Here is a 19426-nt window from a genome sequence, read left to right as displayed (position 1 = left end):
GACTTGCTGTTGCTCACTGAATCTTGGCAATGGCCCCATGAGGCAGGTGCATTTATTATTTTCAGTTTAGAGATGATTCCATGGAGCTGCTAGGAGTCAGGTTTCAAACCCATGCAGTAAATCTGAAAAAAGCCCTTGTTGACCATTTTCTAGAACATTTTCATATCTTTCTTACTCCCTCTCCTTTTCTCCTTTCTCTGGCTGGCTGTGATTCTGTAATTTTCTGATTCATTCCAGCACAGTTTGCTGCTTTTCTGAAACAAAATATGCTGGTGAGGAAAGCTCTTCCTCCCGGCACCTCCTCCTGTCTCTTTGGTGAGTATTGCTCTTCCTCTCACCTTCTCACGCTCTGCTCTCTGCTTCTCTCCACTTCTCCCTTGTTTTCTTCCCAGTCCTGCCTCTCATTTGTCTCTGGTTTCCTCCTGTTCTTTTCTCTCTTCCTTTTTCTGTCTTCTGATTCCTTTCTTGGCTGACTCCTTTTGCTTACTCCTCCATAGTACTTGCTTTTTCTCCATACTTTCTGTTTGCGTCTCATGGTTTTTCCTTTTTGGTCTCTTGTGGTTCTTGGCTCTGCTTCTGCTGCGTGTGCCTGTGTCCCATTGCCTGTGAACCTCAGTTTCCTTGTGTGTTTTTCTCCCTGCCTCTGGTTTCCTGCTTCCATCCTGGCCGCTACAAGCACACCAGCCACTGTCAGCATAAAACCTGTGGCTCCTTTCTCTTTCACCCTCCTTCCTATTCTGATTTTAGTCAATGCATTTATCCCCTAAGTGAGCCTTCCAGCTGGTTATGCCCTGTGGCCCAGGCCAGGACCCCCATTCCTGCCTGCCTTCCTCATATGACTGCTGCTTTCCTCTCCATTCTACCCCTGATTGCCTATGCTAAGAAGAGGGCCTAGGGTGGGCTTCTGGTTTTAAAGAGAAGGGAATCTCTGAGAAAGCTTGAAGGATAACTTCAGAGTCCAAGAAGCTTGGCCATCTGCAGGACGAGTCTGTTTGGTTCAGCGGAGGAGGGAATCCCATGTGTGAACAGTTGGCCTTTCTCTGTACTAGCACAGATGACCTGGGGACTAGTTATGACATGGGCCACTGTTGCCCTGTTGCTTTTGGGCAGGAGCAGTAAAGTTGTCTTGGCTAAAATGCTCCCCTGCCTAGTAGCTACTCAAAGCCAGACTCGATTCCTGGCAATAATCCTTTTTGTTGCCTTCATTTGGCCGTCACCCTTGGTCTCTTAGGACAGAGGAGGACTCTGAGAGCCTTGTGAAATTCTCCCCTTTAGAGAGGAGTGGGTAGTATGCTCCTTTACTGCTTCTTTGTGGAATGTTTACTGTTCCCCAGCCGTGTGATACGGGGGTGGGCCTGAAACAGGAAAATTAAGACACTGAGTCCAGGAAGCATTGCTTAGATGCATAGTAGTGAGTCCTCTGTTTTTTGGTTGGCCTTTGCTAGGAAGGTTCAGGGTGTCTTCTTTCTTTTTGTTCCCACCGACTCAGAGCCCCCTTCCTTCTAACTCCAGAACAGGGTAAGGGCTGGGGATGGACCCATCTTCTGAGCGGGCAGGGTGGCCTTCTGCCACAGGTGGGACCTGAGTGAGATGGGACTGAAGCATTGGCAGTTGCCTTTGAAGTGTGACTTTGTGTGTAACACACGGTCATGCCCGTGCTGCTGCTGTCAGTGTCTCTAGGGCTTTTTTGGATTATGGAAGACCTTATTTCAGCTCCATCTCTTAGTTCCCATTTCATCAGAACAAACGGAAGAGGCAGAGAAAGAGGATCTTAGGGTCCAGCTGAAGCGCCACCATCCCTCCAGTCCTCTTCCTGGCAGTAAGACCTCCAAGCGACCGAAGATTAAGGTCTCCCTTATCTCCCAAGGGGACCCAGCTGGAGGGCCTTGTCCTCCTTCCCAAGGAGGAGCTCCAGAAGGTGAGTTTTTCTTGGCCTGTTTAAATAAAAAATGAGCTCTCTCAGACCACTTAACATTGCTTTCTTGGTGACTACTTGCTGTACAGCTCAGCCTCCACTTTAATGCAAGGTGTGCCTGGAGCAAGGGGGACACACACGGTAGCACATGGGGCAAAAGTGGGCAGTGACCTGATCTGAACTAGGATCAGGGAAGCAGAACGAGGATCAGAGGGAGCTGTGGGGTCACTCAAAGCATCATTATAGGGCGCCTAGGTGGTTCAGTTGGTTAAGCGACTGCCTTTCGGCTCAGGTCATGATCCTGGAGTCCCGGGATCGAGTCCCGCATCGGGCTCCCTGCTCAGCAGGGAGTCTGCTTCTCCCTCTGACCCAACCCCCTATCATGCTCTCTCTCTCTCTTATTCTCTCTCTCAAATAAATAAATAAAATCTTAAAAAAAAAAATCCCTTTAAAAAAAAGCATCATTATATTTTGTTCTTTATCAGTTTCAATTAAAGATAAGAAAATATTCCAGGGATGCCTGCCTGGCTCAGTTAGTAGAGTATGATTCTTGATCTCAGGATTGTGAGTGTGAGCCTCACGTTGGATATAAAGACTACTTAAAAATAAAATTTAAAAAAAAGTAAAATATTCCAGAAAGTTTAAAAAATAGAAGAAAAAAATAACTCTCTACTCTACTATACTTACTCTTTGTTTTTCTTCTTCCAGTCTTTGTCCATAATATTTTGCTTTCAGCCTGGGCTGTGAAACCCGGAAAAGTAGGGGCCAGGCAGGACTGACCAGTGGCCTTGGGGTTTTCTGTTTTGCAGCTGCGGGAGGGAAGCCCATCACCATGACACTGGGGCAGGCTTCAGCAGGGGCCAAGGAGCTCACAGGGCTTCTCACCACTACCAAGTGAGTCTATTTCTTGGCCTTTCTGGTTCTGTTTCTTTCTTTCTCTTCACCTTTTCTCTGGTCCATTTAGCACTTTGGAAAGCTGGTAGAGTATTCTGTCGGTTTTGGGAATATGACTTCTTTCTGAGTGGGATCTTTGTCTTTTTTTGGGTCAACTCCGAGTTCTTTTTTACTTAGTTTGCAAAGCATCTCATAGCTCTTGCTTCAAGGTTTGAAGTCTTTCCTTTAGGCCTGACTTTCAGAAGGACTAGAGGCCAGATTCAGAAGATAGGACAAAGAAATTCTAGGTTCTAGTGTCCACTGCTGGAAGCATTGCTGGGCCCCTCTGTGGACCCTCCCTGTGTTGCCAGGGTCTGCTGCCCTCTGACCTTGGATAATAGAGCTCCTGTCTTTGTCTCCAGGTCAAGTGCTTCTGAAGGGGGCGTCTCAGCCATCCCAGCCTCCTCAGTGTCCAGCAGCACCACACCCAGTGCCTTGCACACACTTCAGAGCCGTCTGGTGGCCACCTCTCCTGGCAGCTCTCTCCCAGGTATCTGGTAGCCCAGCATTCCCTGCCTCCCAGCAAAGTCTCTTTTGGGCTGCTGCTGGAGGGTGGTCCTGGGAAAGCAGCTGAATCTGGAGGGTGCTCCTCTGAGTTGCAGGCTTTCATAGAGGCTTGATGTGAAGCTGGAATTAGCTTTGAGGTGGGGAAGTTCTTGGTCTCAATATCTACAGTGAGTAAATATCCCAGTCTGCAGGTGGTATCTCTTGTACTGTAAGGAGGAGAAATAGCTGGTGGGAGATGTGTGTATTGTGTTCGTTGTGGTGTTTTTGAACACATCTGATTGCAGAGAACTGGAGATTGTGCTGTACTAGCATTAACAAAAATGAGGCACCTTTCTGCCTCTGCTTGTCTCTTCACTTTCGCCACCCCACCCTGCATGGGAAGGCTGGTTGCCTGAGCCCAGCCAGCAAGGCTCTGCAGGTGTCCTCCTTCCGGAGGACCTCCCTCTTTGCTTTGTGGCTGCTCAGCTGTGTGTAGTGAAATGTAAATCAGGTATTTGGAATTCTTTTGGCTTAAGAAGCTGTCCTTTTCTCTGGAAAGGATGGAATTTAGATTTCTGAAAAGTGGGTGGGGTTCAGCCTCTCTTTGGTTTTCCTAAAACTGTCCAAAAATAGGATAGGTGGTTTGGAGCAGGTTGGGATATGCGGAGCAAATCCAAGGCAGTGTGTCTAGCATAGTACCTTTCCTTGTGTGGGCATGCAGTGTGCGTGCCCAGGGAGCCCTTCCTGGCATCTTCCCGAGAGCACTGGTAATGTCCCAGGGAAAGAGCAATGGTATTTTAGCTGGTTGTTGAGGGTGGATGGGTATGGCTTCTCTTAGGATAAGGAACTGAGCCTGTGCTGACATCTGTTCTGCTCTCTCCTAGGGGCCACACCAGCCAGCAGCCTCCTTCAAGGCCTCAGCTTCAGCTTGCAGGATATCAGCAGCAAAACCTCTGGCCTCCCAGCAAATCCTTCCCCAGGGCCAGCCCCACAGGTGCACATCTGCCATCCACGGGGCTGGGCAGCTGTGGGGAGGAGGCCTCAGTTTAGTTGGTTTTGGCAGGGCAACTGGGTCTGGAGTCTGGGTCAAGGCAGACAGCTTTCTGACGTCACGCCTGGGAGCTACCAAAGGTTAAGGCTCCATGACTTCCTGTGTGACCTTGGACAAATTTGTTGACCTCTCTCTCTTTCCTTGTCTGTAGAATTAGGATAATGATAGTGTTTCTCTCAAAGGGTTGTATTGAGTATTAAATAAGATAGTGTATGGAAAATGCATGGAAGTGTACCTTGCATGTAGTAGGTATGCAATACATGGTAGCCTTTAATGCTCTGGGCCCTCCACACTTGAACATTGCTTGCTTTTGGGCAATAGCTTCTGATCACCTGAGCTTGTGTGTCCTACAGGCCACCGGTGTGAAGTTGCCCACCCCCATGCAGGGCCTGGGTGCCATCACCACGGGCACCAGCACCATTGTCCGTACGATTCCTGTGGCCACCACTCTCTCCTCCTTGGGTGCCACTCCTGGTGGGAAGCCCACAGCCATCCACCAGCTGCTGACCAATGGGGGCCTCGCTAAGTTGGCAAGCAGCCTCCCTGGCCTGGCTCAGATCTCTAACCAAGCATCAGGTGAGTCTCTCATGACAGCTGTGGGGACTCTTGGGATATGGGATCTTTCCCTAGGACCTTCCCATCTCACATGGGCAAGGCTTGTTGTTGAACCCAACTCAACAGGGTCCTGGTATTGACCCTCAAGGATTCAGCTGTGTGGGTCCATCCCCCAGAGAGGTCGGAAGAACACAGCTGATAGGGTGGAGCTGACCCAGCTGGGGAGGATACTGAAGTGGGCGGCCAAGGGGGTGGTCTGTGATGTGAAGAAACTCTCCGGGAGGAGAAGGTAGAGACTGTGACAAACAACCCTCCTTTCCCCCTCTCTCTGTCAGGCTTGAAGGTCCCTACTACCATTACTCTGACACTGCGTGGCCAACCAAGCCGAATCACTACGCTGAGCCCCATGGGCTCGGGAGCAGCCCCGTCAGAGGAGTCCAGCTCCCAGGCTCTGCCGTCCAGCTCACAGGTGAATCTGCCTAGGAAGACTGGGGACATAGGCTCTGATATTGGGAAGTTGGGGGCTGGCCCACTGGCTGAATGGAGGAGCTGCCAGTGCCCTGGACTTCAGGCAGACCACATTCAAATCCAGACCTGGGGCTTTGTAGCTTTGTAACTTTGAGCAAGTCATGGATCTCTTTGAGTCTCCTCTTCTGTAGCACTCCCTGGGTTGTCAGGAGGATTAAATACATAACTGTTTTTGGGTGTGTAGCATCGTCAGTGTTTTAAGTTTTGTTGCCGTTCCCTCTCTATTCATTTTCTCTTCCCCTTCTTGGCTTCATCAGTCACAGGTTGTGGTAGAGGCTAGCAAGTTGATTAACACCCTTTCTTTGACCAGCTTTCCAGCATCGTGCCATTCCGGCTCTTGGCATTCACTGTCATCTTTTTAGGACACACTAGGTTTCTATAGCTCTTACCCACGAAGCCACCACTAGTTCCTTGTAGTCGATCTGATTTCCATTGTGAGCTCTTCACATAAAACGTTTCTAATCTTAAATGGTGATCTGAGAGCCACTCAGAGATCAGAGGTGAAAGAAAAAAATAGTTGGGAGTCCAGTGTGGCATGTGCTTTCCTTCACTGTGCACTGTTGCAGCCACGGCCTTCCTCGTGGGGACTGCCGTGACTGAAGGCCTGGCCCCGTTCCTGTCACTCCCACCACCCCAGTCCTGCGTGGGAACTGGGGGGCGGGCTCCCAACTGTTCCAGACCATTTTCTGCCTCCTCCTCTTTAGAGGAAAATACTGTAGAGATTGTTACCTGGCATTCATTGGGATCATAGTTAGCCCTCCCTGCCTTTTTTTCAGAAAAGTGGAGGTGTTTTTATGTCTTTCTTTTTTTTTTTCCTTATTTTTTTCAATTAGAAAAGTGATTGTGCCTAAATAATTCAAACATTACAGAAATACTGTCATTTAGAAAGTGAGTTTCCCGTGGTACCACTCCCAGAGATGATATCCACTATTAATAGCTCAATATGCATTCTTTTTTTTATTTTTTATTGTTATGTTAATCACCATATATTACATCATTTGTTTTGATGAGTGTTCCATGATTCATTGTTTGTTCATAACACCCAGTGCTCCACGCAGAATGTGCCCTCTTTAATACCCATCACCAGGCTAACCCATCCCCCTCCCCTCCTCCCCTCTAGAACCCTCAGTTTGTTTTTCAGAGTCCATCATCTCTCATGGTTCGTCTCCCCCTCTGACTTACTCCCCTTCATTCTTCCTCTCCTGCTATCTTCTTCTTTTTCTTTTTTCTTAAAATATATTGCGTTATTTGTTTCAGAAGTACAGATCTGTGATTCAACAGTCTTGCACAATTCACAGTGCTCACCGTAGCACATACCCTCCCCAATGTCTATCACCCAGCCACCCCATCCCTCCCACCCTCAACCACTCCAGTAACACTCAGTTTGTTCCTGAGATTAAGAATTCCTCATATCAGTGAGGTAGTATGATACATGTCTTTCTCTGATTGACTTATTTCACTCAGCATAACACCCTCCAGTTCCATCCACGTCGTTGCAAATGGCAAGATCTCATTCCTTTTGATGGCTGCATAATATTCCATTGTGTATATATACCACCTCTTCTTTACCCATTCATCTATCGATGGACATCTTGGCTCTTTCCACAGTTTGGCTGTTGTGTACATTGCTGCTATAAACATTGGGGTGCACGTACCCCTTCGGGTCCCTACATTTGTATCTTTGGGGTAAATACCCAGTAGTGCAATTGCTGGATCGAATGGTAGCTCTACTTTCAACTGTTTGAGGAACCTCCATACTGTTTTCCAGAGGGGTTGCACCAGCTTGCATTCCCACCAACAGTGTAGGAGGGTTCCCCTTTCTCCACATCCCCGCCAACATCTGTCGTTCCCTGACTTGTTAATTTTAGCCATTCTGACTGGTGTGAGGTGGTATCTCATTGAGGTTTTGATTTGGATTTCCCTGATGCCGAGCGACGTTGAGCACTTTTTCATGTGCCTGTTGGCCATTTGGATGTCTTCTTTGGAAAAATGTCTGTTCATGTCTTCTGCCCATTTCTTGATTGGATTATTTGTTCTTTGGGTGTTGAATTTGATAAGTTCTTTATAGATTTTGGGTACTAGCCCTTTATCTGATATGTCATTTGCAAATATTTTCTCCCATTCTGTCGGTTGTCTTTTGGTTTTGTGGACTGTTTCTTTTGCTGTGCAAAAGCTTTTTATCTTGATGAAATCCCAATAGTTCATTTTTGCCCTGGCTTCCCTTGCCTTTGGCGATGTTTCTAGGGAGAAGTTGCTGCGGCTGAGGTCGAAGAGGTTGCTACCTGTGTTCTCCTTTAGGATTTTGATGGACTCCTGTCTCACGTTTAGGTCTTTCAACCATTTGGAGTCTATTTTTGTGTGTGGTGTAAGGAAATGGTCCAGTTTCATTCTTCTGCATGTGGCTGTCCAATTTTCCCAACACCATTTGTTGAAGAGACTGTCTTTTTTCCATTGGACATTCTTTCCTGCTTTGTCAAAGATAAGTTGGCCATAGAGTTGGGGGTCCATTTCTGGGCTCTCGATTCTGTTCCATTGATCTATGTGTCTGTTTTTGTGCCAGTACCATACTGTCTTGATGATGACAGCTTTGTAATAGAGCTGGAAGTCCGGAATTGTGATGCCGCCAGCTTTGCTTTTCTTTTTCAATATTCCTCTGGCTATTCGGGGTCTCTTCTGGTTCCGTACAAATTTTAGGATTATTTGTTCCATTTCTTTGAAAAAAGTGGATGGTATTTTGATGGGGATTGCATTGAATGTGTAGATTGCTCTAGGTAGCATTGACATCTTCACAATGTTGGTTCTCCCAATCCATGAGCATGGAACGTTTTTCCATTTCTTTGTGTCTTCTTCAATTTCTTTCCTGAGTATTTTATAGTTTTCTGAGTACAGATCCTTTGCCTCTTTGGTTAAATTTATTCCTAGGTATCTTATGGTTTTGGGTGCAATTGTAAATGGGATCGAATCCTTGATTTGTCTCTCTTCTGTCTTGTTGTTGGTGTATAGGAATGCCACTGATTTCTGTGCATTGATTTTATAGCCTGCTACTTGACTGAATTCCTGTATGAGTTCTAGCAGTTTTGGGGTGGAGTCTTTGGGTTTTCCACATACAGTATCATATCATCTGCAAAGAGTGAGAGTTTGACTTCCTCTTTGCCGATTTGGATGCCTTTGATTTCTTCTTGTTGTCTGATTGCTATGGCTAGGACTTCTAATACTATGTTGAATAGCAGTGGTGAGTCAATATGCATTCTAATAGATCTTTCTTGCTATACAAAGTACATTACTTTATTTTACCTTTTTTTTTTTTTGGCAAAAGTGTAATCAAAGAATGTGGACTTTTTGTAACTAGCCTTTGTTTACAACAGATGTTGTGACATGTTTCCCGTGGGTTACATAGAGACTTATCTCCTTGTCAGTAGCTGCCTCGTGTTTTGCTGGGTGGATGCACGAAAGTGTATTTCACCATCTTCTGTTAGAGAGTTGGGCTGTTTTGTTTTTGATACAGAAAATAGTGTTTCAGTGAACACCCTTGTTCCTGAGTTTTGTGTGCCTCTGGGGGATTTCAACAGTCCAGAGACCAGTAAGTGGTGGGTACGTGTGTCTGACATCTGGCTAACTGCTGGCTAATTGCCCTTCAGAGGCTCTGCCAGTTTACAGTTCAAGCCATAGCAATGATAATACCTGTTTTCCCATGTCTTCGTCAGCTATGGAAATCAGTGTTTTAAATTTTATTAATTTGATGAGTGAAAAATGAAATTGTTTATTTTTTTTAAGATTGTATTTACTTTTCAGAGAGAGCAAGCACAAGCAGGGGGAGCGGCAGGCAGAGGGAGAGAAGCAGGCTCCCCACTGATCGGGGAGCCCAACAACACAGGGCTCAATCCCGGGACCCTGAGATCATGACCTGTGCCAAAGGCAGACGCTGACTGAGCCACCCAGGCGTCTCAGTGGAATTGTGTAAATGTGTATTTTCTTGATTACTTATGAGATTGTATGTCTTTTATGAATGGCTCATCATATTCTGTCTACTTCGATTTATAGCAGCTTTATACATTCAGATGTTAATCTTTTATTATACAAGTTGTGTACCTTTTACTCCAGTCAACTGCTTATCTTTTTATTTTTCTTCTTTCTATTGAAGTATTAAGGACATTTGTTTCATACATTAAAAATTTATATATAACAAAATCTTCAAATCTTTCCCTTCATAGCTCCAAGGTTCATATTCTCGATGGCTGCACAGACTTGGGCCTTTTTTGTCTCCATGACCCATCTGTTTTCATACTAGTTTTATATAATTGTTTGATAATGTAAGTCCTCCAGTTAAGTGAGTGTCAGGTATGTTTCTAGTTTGCTACGATCATCGTTAACTCTTTTCATTTTTCTTGATAAATAAGGTGTTGAATTTTGTTCATTGCTCTTTTGGAATCAGATGAGTGAGCATAAACATTTCTTCTGAATTAGTTAAATGATGAATTACTTTAATTTCCTAATGTCAGATCATCTAAATTCCAGATTCTGTAGCTTGTTCAATATGTCCTATTCTCTCTTTTTTTCATATGCCCCAGTTTGTTTGAATTGTGCACCCATAGGAAAGACCCTATCAAAAGAGAACAAAACAAAAAAGAAAGAAGCCAAGTGTTTCTTGATTTGCTTTTATTTTACTTAGGATCTTGGCCTCTATCAGTGAGATTGGCATATAGTTTTCTTCCCATCCACCCCTGCTTTTGTGTGTGTGCTTTCCTTGTCCAATTGTATAAAGACATTAATTGTATCTTTATAGAATGAGTTGGAAGCATTTTTTCCCTCATATTCTAAAACATACATCGCATATTCTAAAACATACATCGCATATTCTAAAACATACAGCACAGAAATTATGAGTTCCTTGATAGTTCGATGCAAATTATCTATAAAGCCATTTGGGCCTGTTTTCAGGCAGTCTTAACCTTTGCTGATACTATATCCCTACCATGTGATGATACCTTCCCCCTCTATTAGGGGTCTTTTTCAGCTTGCTGCAGCCTGGGGGAACTAGTTCACATTGAGAAAAGGCTAGATAGAGCTCATTGAGAATTGTTTTACATGGCTAAATTGAAGCACAAAATGAAGATCAAGATCTGACTTCTGACCTGATGGTATTAACTTAAGAGCTTAGTTTTTATCTCAGTAAAATGAGTGTATAATTACTAGGAGGGTTCTAGTGGTGATTCTCTTATTACAGAGAAAGGATGCATTACTAGATTAAGATTTGCTGACTTGAAAGCTTCTAATGGTTACCTCAGTGTTCACACTGCCAGACAGTGTGATATCAGTGGGCTATGGGTCTGGCCCTCTGTCTTCAGCCAGCTGTGTGATCCTGGGAAAAATCACCTAACTAACCTCTCTTGGTTTTGGTTTTTTTTTCTCTTTTTTTAAGATTTTATTTATTTATTTGACAGTGACACGGTGAGAGAGGGAACACAAGTAGAGGGAATGGGAGAGGGAGAAACAGGCTTCCTATGGGGCAGGGAGCCCGATGTGGGGCTCTGTCCCAGGACCCTGAGACCATGACCTGAGCCAAAGGCAGACACTTAACTGACTTGAGCCACCCAGGTGCCCCGGTTTTGGTTTTCTTACCTGGTCTGGTGAGGAGGTTGGCCTAAGTTAGTGATTATTGTGTAGGATTGATTAGGGGCTGTCTCAGAATCTCCTCAAGACTTTGGGAAGCTGAACATTTATTTTTATTTTTATTAAGATTTTATTTTTAAGTAATCTCTACACCCAATGTGGGGCTCGAATTCACAATCCCGAGATCAAAAGTTGCATGCTCTACCAACTGAGCCAGCCAGTCACTTTGGGAAGTTGAATTTTTAAATGTTGAGAAACAAACCACCCATTTATGATGTTTATGAGACAGTTGGAAATACAAACACTGGGTAATTGCCGTATTAAGGAATTGTTAACTTTTTTATCTGTGATAATGGTGTTTACATTGGAAAAAATAATCCTTTTTTAGTTTTGGGTTACATACTCATGATGTTTATGGATAGAATGAAAAAGAAAAAGATTGTAAACACTGGCTAGACTTCTCTAAGGTCTGTCCAAGTACTTAATTATCTGTTCTGTTTCTGGCACTGATGAATATTTACTGTGTGTTTCTTTTACGGAACTGGACTCATATGTACTCTTTACAGCTGAAAAGCTGTCAGAGGAAGAGGAGAGACAGAGACTGTGTTGTGCCCTGCACCAATGGACTTGTTGCCTGTGGTCACATACTCATTGCCTCCTCTCTGACACACACTGTGGTCTGCCCAGTCGTCTGCCCAGCCAGGGGGCATCCCTGCAACCCTCGCAGGGGCCCCTGGGAGAGCAGACTCACTCACTCAGTTGTATTCCTAATCAGGACAGAGTAATCCTCTTTACACAGCCTTGCCTTTGGGCAGGGTGAGCAAAGGTAGGCAGATCCTTTTAAGTTTTGATTGTCAAACCCTTCTTCATACGTGCTCTCCTGTGCCTTCTGCCTTCCCCCATTTTCTGCATTCTCAGAGACCTCTTAGGAGTTTTCCAAAGGTGAAATCTAGAAAAGTAGGGAAACCCCTGGTGAAAAAAGGCCGACTCTTTCTGCCTTGCTTTTTTCTTCCTAAGCTGCAAGGCTCAACAGTTGGTGGCATCCATCCTCCATTACTGAAAATGAGTAAGACCTAAAAACCTGTATTGTCAGAATAGTCATGGAAAACTTCAACTCTGTCACCCTTAGCAATTTAGGCTTTCCTTTTCCCTGCATTCTCTTCCTGCCCTTATGCATAATAATAAGAGCTAACCTTTGTAGTTGAACTCCTTGTACTCGAGGTATTTAATGCAGATTGTCTCGTTTAATCTCACAACATCTCTGGAGAGTAGGGGCTGTCAGTGTGTTTTACAGATGGGGAAAAGGAGGCTCAGAGAGCATTCATCACTTGCCCTATAAAGTGGTAGAGGTGGGTCTCTGACTGCAGAGTCCACATTCTCGTAACCATTTGGCTGCTAGAACACATGCCCTTGTACATCCAGCTTTTTCCCCTATCGAGAATTACTTCTTTGGAATAAATTCTCAGGAGTTGGGGTGATGGGGTCAGAGGGTTGGGTATGTTAACCTGGCAAATTTTTAACTCTTGCTCACTCCCTGTCCTGCCATAGCGCCTGCCTCCAGCACCCTGAAGATGCCAAGTGCTATATCTTCTTTACCGGGTTGGTGATGGCTGCCATGCGGTGAGCCCTGGGCACACGTGCTATCCTGCTGAGCTGTCCACTTGTCTGAAGACCTCTTAAGATTGCCATTTTTGCCTCCCTGCCAGCTGTTTTCAGAATGGGCCTCTGGGTCTCATGAAACCATTAGATTAGGTGATATGGTGCACCAGCAAGGGGAACGTTGTCCTGTGGCATCTATGGGTCTGGTTCCTGGCATCCCCATGTTCCTCAGCAGATCTGGCTGTACATGGATCAGAGGCATTTCTTCTCCAGCATTAACTGTGACTGACCCAAGTAGCTGTGTTGGACTGCTCACTGCATTTAATAAAGGAGTTCCTTTTGGAAGTCTGTGCTGCCCCCATGCCAAGTTGGGAGGAGACGTCCATACGGTCTGGGGCTTATTAGGGAGTTAGGATTGAGAGCCCTTTGCTGAGGCCCCGGGATCATCCCGGCCCATCGACAGTTGTGCAGTGCCAGAGGGCTGGTTTTGGACATCACTGTTGCTTTCACTGAGCAGCCATGGGAGAACGTGTCCCATGCAACTCCTCCCTCTTAAGAACCATATTAGACAATGAGTAGCCTGCTGAGACCTGGGAACTCTTTAAGTCCAAACCCATGATAGGGTAAAGAGGACTGGGCTGTCATCTTTCATTCCCTTTGGCCACTGTAGATGGCGGGAAGCAGCTGTTGCCAGGAGGTGAAATCTGGCCCCTTTCCTTTTTTCATCCTGCTTCGGGCAGTTCCTGTATCCAGAAAATCCAGAAAGGCCAAAGAAGAGGAATGGAACAAATGAAGTGGTTTGAAGGATGTTCTAGTAAGTCCTGTGGAGAAAATGATTGGGGCATGAAGCTTTGCACCTATTACCTAAGGAACTGTTGATTCGACATGGAGATGAGAAGAATTTGCCAAGTCACAGGGGAGAAAGCCCAACCCCTGAAATGTCCATCTCCAGTGTGTGGAGGTGAAACAGGGATAACCAGCTAAGTTAAGATCTTGGTGACCCAAGAAGCTTAGGCATCAACATTATGAAGGCCATGCTTTAGTGTTTCTATTTCCATTCCATGCAACTTCTTGTCTTCTTGCTTAGAATTGGGAAAGTTATTGGTATTGACTCTTACTCTGCGGGGCTCTTGGTACCAGCCTGAGCTCTGGAGAAGTGATCACTGGAGATGGAGCTTTGAGCCCGCCCTTATGTCTTCACAATACTTGTGTGCCAAGGTAGTTTTAGATTTGACGTCATACCTGCCCTCCAGATCACGTCCCTGCCCTTCCATACTCTAGAATGTTTCCTGCCAAGGTGACAATAAATAGAGCAACCCAGAGGTGATGCTGACTGTTCAGTATCTGTAGGCAGGAGGGTGCACAGTGTGCTGTGGCCATGGTCCAGGATCTTGACCCATGCAGCATATATCCAAACCAGGCTACCTGTCTTTAGTCCAGGAGCCTCACTTGCCAGTCTGACTGGCAGCCAGGAGGGAGTACCTAGTGTGTAGGAGTCTGAAACAAGGCAGAAAGGGGTGCTGTGGGCAGAGAGGGGGGCATGTGTGATAGGTAAGAGAGAGTATCTTGAACGCCAGGCCCTCCCTCCCTGACTTCCTGCAGAGCTGGTCTCAGCAGTGATTTGCACAAAATTAGGCTTCGTTCTTGAAATAGCTTGTAGGTAACTGCTTTTGGAATTCATTTAGTAAGTTTGAGGAAGATATGAAATCTGAAAGAGGCATCCATAGGTCAGGGGTTTGGTAACTACAGGTAGGATTATACACCAATAGACCCCAGGACAGTAAGACTGTGTGAGACTATATGAAGCTTTTAGGAATCATTGAGGACAGGCAGGGGGTCCTGAACAACCCACTCATGACTTAGGAGTACAGCTTAGACAGTGCTGGAGTGGTTGCTCCTGAAAGATGCTGGCCCAGTGTATGCTGGGGCCAAGGGAAAAACTAATGGATTGTCCTGTGTTTGTGCAAACCCTAGTATGCTTCCCATGGATAATTTCCTGAGGCTTGGGTTGTACACCTTGAAGAAAGCCAAACCTGAAAAGGGGAGTTGTGAGAACACGGACTCTTCCTCACCTTGGAGGGACAGACTAAAGGGGGAAGTGGTTGAAGTCCACAGAGTCATGTTCTTCAACTCCACACTTCTGCACCCGCTCTTCTCGAAATGCAAAAGGAAGCTTTCCTCTACCTATCACGTATCAGACTGGAGTCCATAACCTCAGAAGGCAATACTACCGGCTGAGAATGTAGAAGGATCAGGAAGGCTTTAGCTAAATTCTTGACATTCAACATGACAGGTGCATGTTGATGCCCTATGGAAGATGTCCTTGTGCTTTAAGAGGTCACTGAGAGAGGAAGATCTGCTTGTTCTTGGCCCCACAACCAGAACAGTCTTGGGCTGGGTGGGTTATAAAGCTGAGCCACTGTCACGGTTCTGTTCTTACATTAGCTGTAAAAAGAAACAAAATAAAAGCAACTTTGGATTTCTTCAACTTGTTTTAAACTGACTTCTCTCGTTTATTCTGATAGCCACTTGGTGAAGTGGCACAGGAAATAAAAGCTAAGATACTGTGGTAATGCCGGTGATCATCTTGCTGGTGCCTGGTGCCATGAGGTGGATACTGAAATTCCCTCTTTACAGGCGAGGAAACGGAGGCACTGAGAAGTCAGAGAGGGAAGCGGCAGAGGTAGGACTAGAACCAGGCAGTCTGCTGCCACTGTCCGTTCTCTGCATTGTGCTGGGGTTCTGAGATGGGACACGGGAGTGAGCGTTACCCAGGAGGTGAGATGAAAGCCTTCGCGAGACCCTTGCGCGTTCAGTTCCCAGCAAGCCTGAAGTGATTGCTGCAGCCCTGGTGGGGTCCCTTGCCCTTGGTCCTGAGAGGCTGAAATCCCTTGCACATCCTGTACTTTTTCTACCTGCTCCAATAAATAAAGACTTAGAGATGAATGAATTCCCATGTCCAGATTATTTGTGAACTTGTATCCACAAGGACCTCCTTCCTGTCCTTGAATTCCAGATCCCTCCATTTAGCATTGGGGCCCTCTGTGGGTGGAGGCCATAGTTCTGGTAGACTACTTGGAATTGGGACCCTCTGTGGGTGGAGGCCATAGTTCTGGTAGACTCCTTGAAATTGGGACCTTCTGTGGGTGGCCATAGTTCTGGTAGACTACTTGGAATTGGGACCCTCTGTGGGTGGAGGCCATAGTTCTGGTAGACTACTTGGAATTGGGACCCTCTGTGGGTGGAGGCCATAGTTCTGGTAGACTACTTGGCGTGTCCTAGTGCATGTGAGCTCATCTTGATACTATCCTTTGGAGAGACTGGGTGCATTCTTTCCCTTCCAACTCTGGTTTCACTGACTTGGGGGGAGTCAGATGAGGTGAGAGACGAAGGTTAGATTGTTCAAATGATAACGGTCTCAAATTTCAGGAGTATAGGAACGGGGTCATAGCAAAACATAGTTGTTTTTTTTTTTTCAAGATACTCTCTCTTACCTGTCACACATGCCCTCCTCTCTGCCCACAGCACCCCTTATGAAAAAGGTTTCATTACCTTTTTATCTCTAAAGCATATGTTTTCGTCAGGATCAATGGATGCAAGAAGCAGAAACCATTCACCACCATTAGTTCTAAAGGCCTCATACTCTTTTTCTTTTTATTTATTAGGGAGAGAGGGAATGAGCAGGGGGGAAAGGGCAGAGGGAGAGAGAGCAGACTCCCCGCTGAGTAGGGAGCCCGATGTGGGACTCCTGAGAGGAAGGCAGACGCTTAACCAACAGCCACCCAGGTGTCTGGCATCATACTTTTTCAATAGACATTCTTAACAGGGAGCCTGACAGATTCTGCTACTTGCCTTGGGACCTCAACTGCCGTGCACCTGCTAGGGGCTGGTTTTGATCCTGCCACCACAGGACTTTGCAGCTGTGGAGCCCTCTGTGGATGGGCAGTCCCTGTCTTTTGGGGCACATTCTGAATGTTGTGAGCCTAGTTGGCTCGCCCTGCCTTCCTGCCTGTTCCTAACTTTGTGCCTAGGCCGCCTCCTCTCTCGCTTCAGCGACCTCAGCCTTCCCTACATGCCAGCTCTTCTCACAGTGCTGTGCCCTGTGCCAGAGATGCTGTTCCCTCTGCTACTTTCCTCATCCTCCAGGATTGAGATTGCATGCATCACTTCACTAACACTAGGCAGTTAGCTCTTCTGTGCCCCCAGCTATGCATTGCTACGTCCAAAACCTTGGATTACACTGGCTTGGGTTGCATTTGGTCCACTTGTAGATCAAGCTTCTCCCAGGCTTGGCCTGGAGGGGTCAAGGTCAGAGTCCGATCATCGGCCTCTGTAGCTTAGTGTGTGGCTTACCGGGTGGGAGCCTGGTAAATGCTGATGATGAGTGGCTATGGGCCGTTAGCCCAGCCTTTCCTGCTCTCCCCCGGCACAGAAGTCCCCAGAGTAAACTAATGGATGCCATTTGCTGTCTCAGGGGATATTAGGAGAAAGAAGAGAAAGCCCTGCTCCAAATTCACACGAAATGGTGCAGCTCACCCAGGGGACCAAAATGATGTTTGGAACCCAAATGTAGGAGATGGGGTCTTTACTCATCCTGCCTCCAACTCACCGCATACCACCATGGGTGCCGCCCCCACCCCCACCTGTAGGAAACCCTACACTTCATCACAGTTTGCCTTCCTTTCCTCTTCCATTCCTTCTCAGTCCGTCTTCCCCTCCCTCACCATGTAAAAACGACCTTCCTCACTAAGCGCTCTGGCATCTCAGTTGTTCCGATCTCCAAGCCCTGGAGCCGGGTGAGAGCCAGAATCACTGTTCCCATTTCACAGATGGAGAACTATGTCAGGACCAACGTCAGGACCAGGAAGGCCTCCCATGCAGGGCGAATGTGGAGGCAGCCTGAGTCCCTGCTTCTCTCCCGTGAGGGACATCCAGACTCCCTGTAGAGAGGGCTTTGTGAAGGGCAGGGTGGCCCAGCTTGTCAGGGAGGGGGCAAGGAGGATACCGGGCAGGTCAGGAGTGGACCCAAACTGTGGCTGGTGTCTACTCTAGGGCTCCTCAAGGGGAGAGATAGCACTGCACAGAAGCCATGGGAACCATTTGGGGGAATGGGGGCAGGGCAAGTGAGCCCAGGTGCTGAGAAGGTGGGTGGACAGGATGGTGCAGTAGATGAGAAGGGGCCAGTGAAGAGAAGACGGAGGAAATGGCACACGGAGCCCCACTTGCCCATAGAGCCACCCTGGCCCACAAACGCGGGAAGAGATGGTACCAGATGGAAGGTGCCTGGCGTTCAGCACACAGTGCATGTTTGCGCCCTGGGGGTGAGGCTCCATGAGAATGTGCTCAGTCCCAAGTCTCCAGTCTGACTTGGCAGTTACAAATCTCAGGCTGAGGTTGGGCTGGCCCAGACTTGGCCTGCTCCTCCCCATGGCAGAGGGTGGAGAAGTGGGGAGTCCCTAGGAGTGGCTCTACGAGGGTCAAAGAGTTAGCAACAAGAAGGGAGGTATGGAGCAAGGGGTCATGGAGGGCAGAAAGGCATGAGGAAGCCCCTTGCAGGGGCCCAGGCAGCACACCCTTGCTTTGAGAGCAGCTGGGGAGTTTTCAGAAAAAGAAAGCAGGCTGGTGACACACCAGGGAGATGGGGTCCAGTATCCATCCAACCTGTTGTCCCCCAGGGCACCTCCCTCCATGTGACATGTTCTCCATCTCCCACCCCAACATCCGCATTGCTCCTGGGTGCCTCCCTCCCGGGGCACGGGTGACTCCTAGGCTTTGGCCTCCATTCCTGAGGACTTGTACCAGAGGGAGAGTGTCCCTGTCTGTGATATGAGAGGGTTGGACTTGGATTAAAACTCCAAAGGGAATTGGGGAGAGGGGACTTGGTGCCCTCATCAGACCCTGTACCTGAGGTCTGGAGGCCTGTGGCTGAGATGGTAAGTGGAGAACCAGTTCCAGCCTCTTCTGTCCTGCCAGTGGGGGGGACATATGTGCTCATTCTCCTGAGGTGGCCAGGGTTGGGGGCACGTGGGGTTCAGGTGGTGCACGTTCGGGACCTTACTGACCTCTAAGTAGCCCTTTGAAAAGACTTGAAGGCTCTGCCTCACCCTCCCCCAACCTAGATTAGAAAACTTCTTGTTTTCCAAAAGTTAGGAGATTGGAGTAGAAAATGCAGATTGGGTCTGCACAAGTATTTTAGGAATTTGTCCTAAAAGCAGCTACTAGTCAGTGACTTCCCCTGTGGACAGAAGGGTTAACCACGACCCCTCTGCCCCCCGCCCTCCCCTCCAAAAAAACCCCCAAATTCATGCCAGGTATACACCTTGTGCCTGGGGGACAACAGATGGGTTAACCCAGAGGGTTTGACACTGACCACAGGCATACTGAGCAGAGCAAAGGAATAGAGGTAGGCAAGATGGCTTTGGTCCTGGCAGAGCACTATGAGCCAGCCCTGTGACTCAGGCTCCTGCCCTTAGCTGGGGTCCTGGCCTGCTTAGGTTACTGTCACCCCAGGTTCCAAAGCCGGGGAAGGGTACTTGGGGCTGAGGAAAGCCGTGGGAGGAAGCCCAAGCTGAGCCAGGAGCCTGACCTGGATGGAGGGCAGCGCTGAATCCTTGGTGCGCTGGGCAAGAACTCAAAGACTGCAGAAGGGGAGCTGAAGGCCAGAGAGGAACAGGGGTCTCCCAGGGCTCCAGAGGAGCTGCCCTTCCTATGACCCGGAGAAGCATTCTGCCTAGAAGGATACTGCCGTC

At 47.3% G+C, this 19426-nt stretch overlaps 1 protein-coding gene across 9 annotated transcripts in view; it reads left to right on the top strand.

Moving 5' to 3' along the window:
• The window catches only part of KANSL3 (KAT8 regulatory NSL complex subunit 3), a 43292-nt gene extending 28127 nt beyond the window's left edge, over positions 1-15165 (top strand). For 8 of the 9 annotated variants that reach the window (XM_028103878.2, XM_028103886.2, XM_028103884.2 and 5 more), the window contains 7 exons: positions 1727-1918; positions 2725-2809; positions 3211-3338; positions 4219-4328; positions 4739-4961; positions 5276-5409; positions 12627-15165. In XM_028103878.2, coding sequence (XP_027959679.1) covers positions 1727-1918; positions 2725-2809; positions 3211-3338; positions 4219-4328; positions 4739-4961; positions 5276-5409; positions 12627-12647 — 893 coding nt within the window. In that variant the 3' untranslated portion in view covers positions 12648-15165. The remainder of the gene's footprint in view (positions 1-1726; positions 1919-2724; positions 2810-3210; positions 3339-4218; positions 4329-4738; positions 4962-5275; positions 5410-12626) is intronic. The other variant, XM_088026552.1, reaches the window with a different exon arrangement.
• Positions 15166-19426: the final 4261 nt, after the last annotated feature.

This window comes from Eumetopias jubatus, unplaced genomic scaffold (assembly GCF_037043125.1).
Source record: "Eumetopias jubatus isolate StellerSeaLion01/CBP00866 unplaced genomic scaffold, mEumJub1_p1.0 scaffold_9, whole genome shotgun sequence".
NCBI classification, from domain to species: Eukaryota; Metazoa; Chordata; class Mammalia; order Carnivora; family Otariidae; genus Eumetopias; species Eumetopias jubatus.
Note: the sequence above shows the minus strand (reverse complement) of the source record. Positions and strands in the feature narration are given on the sequence as shown.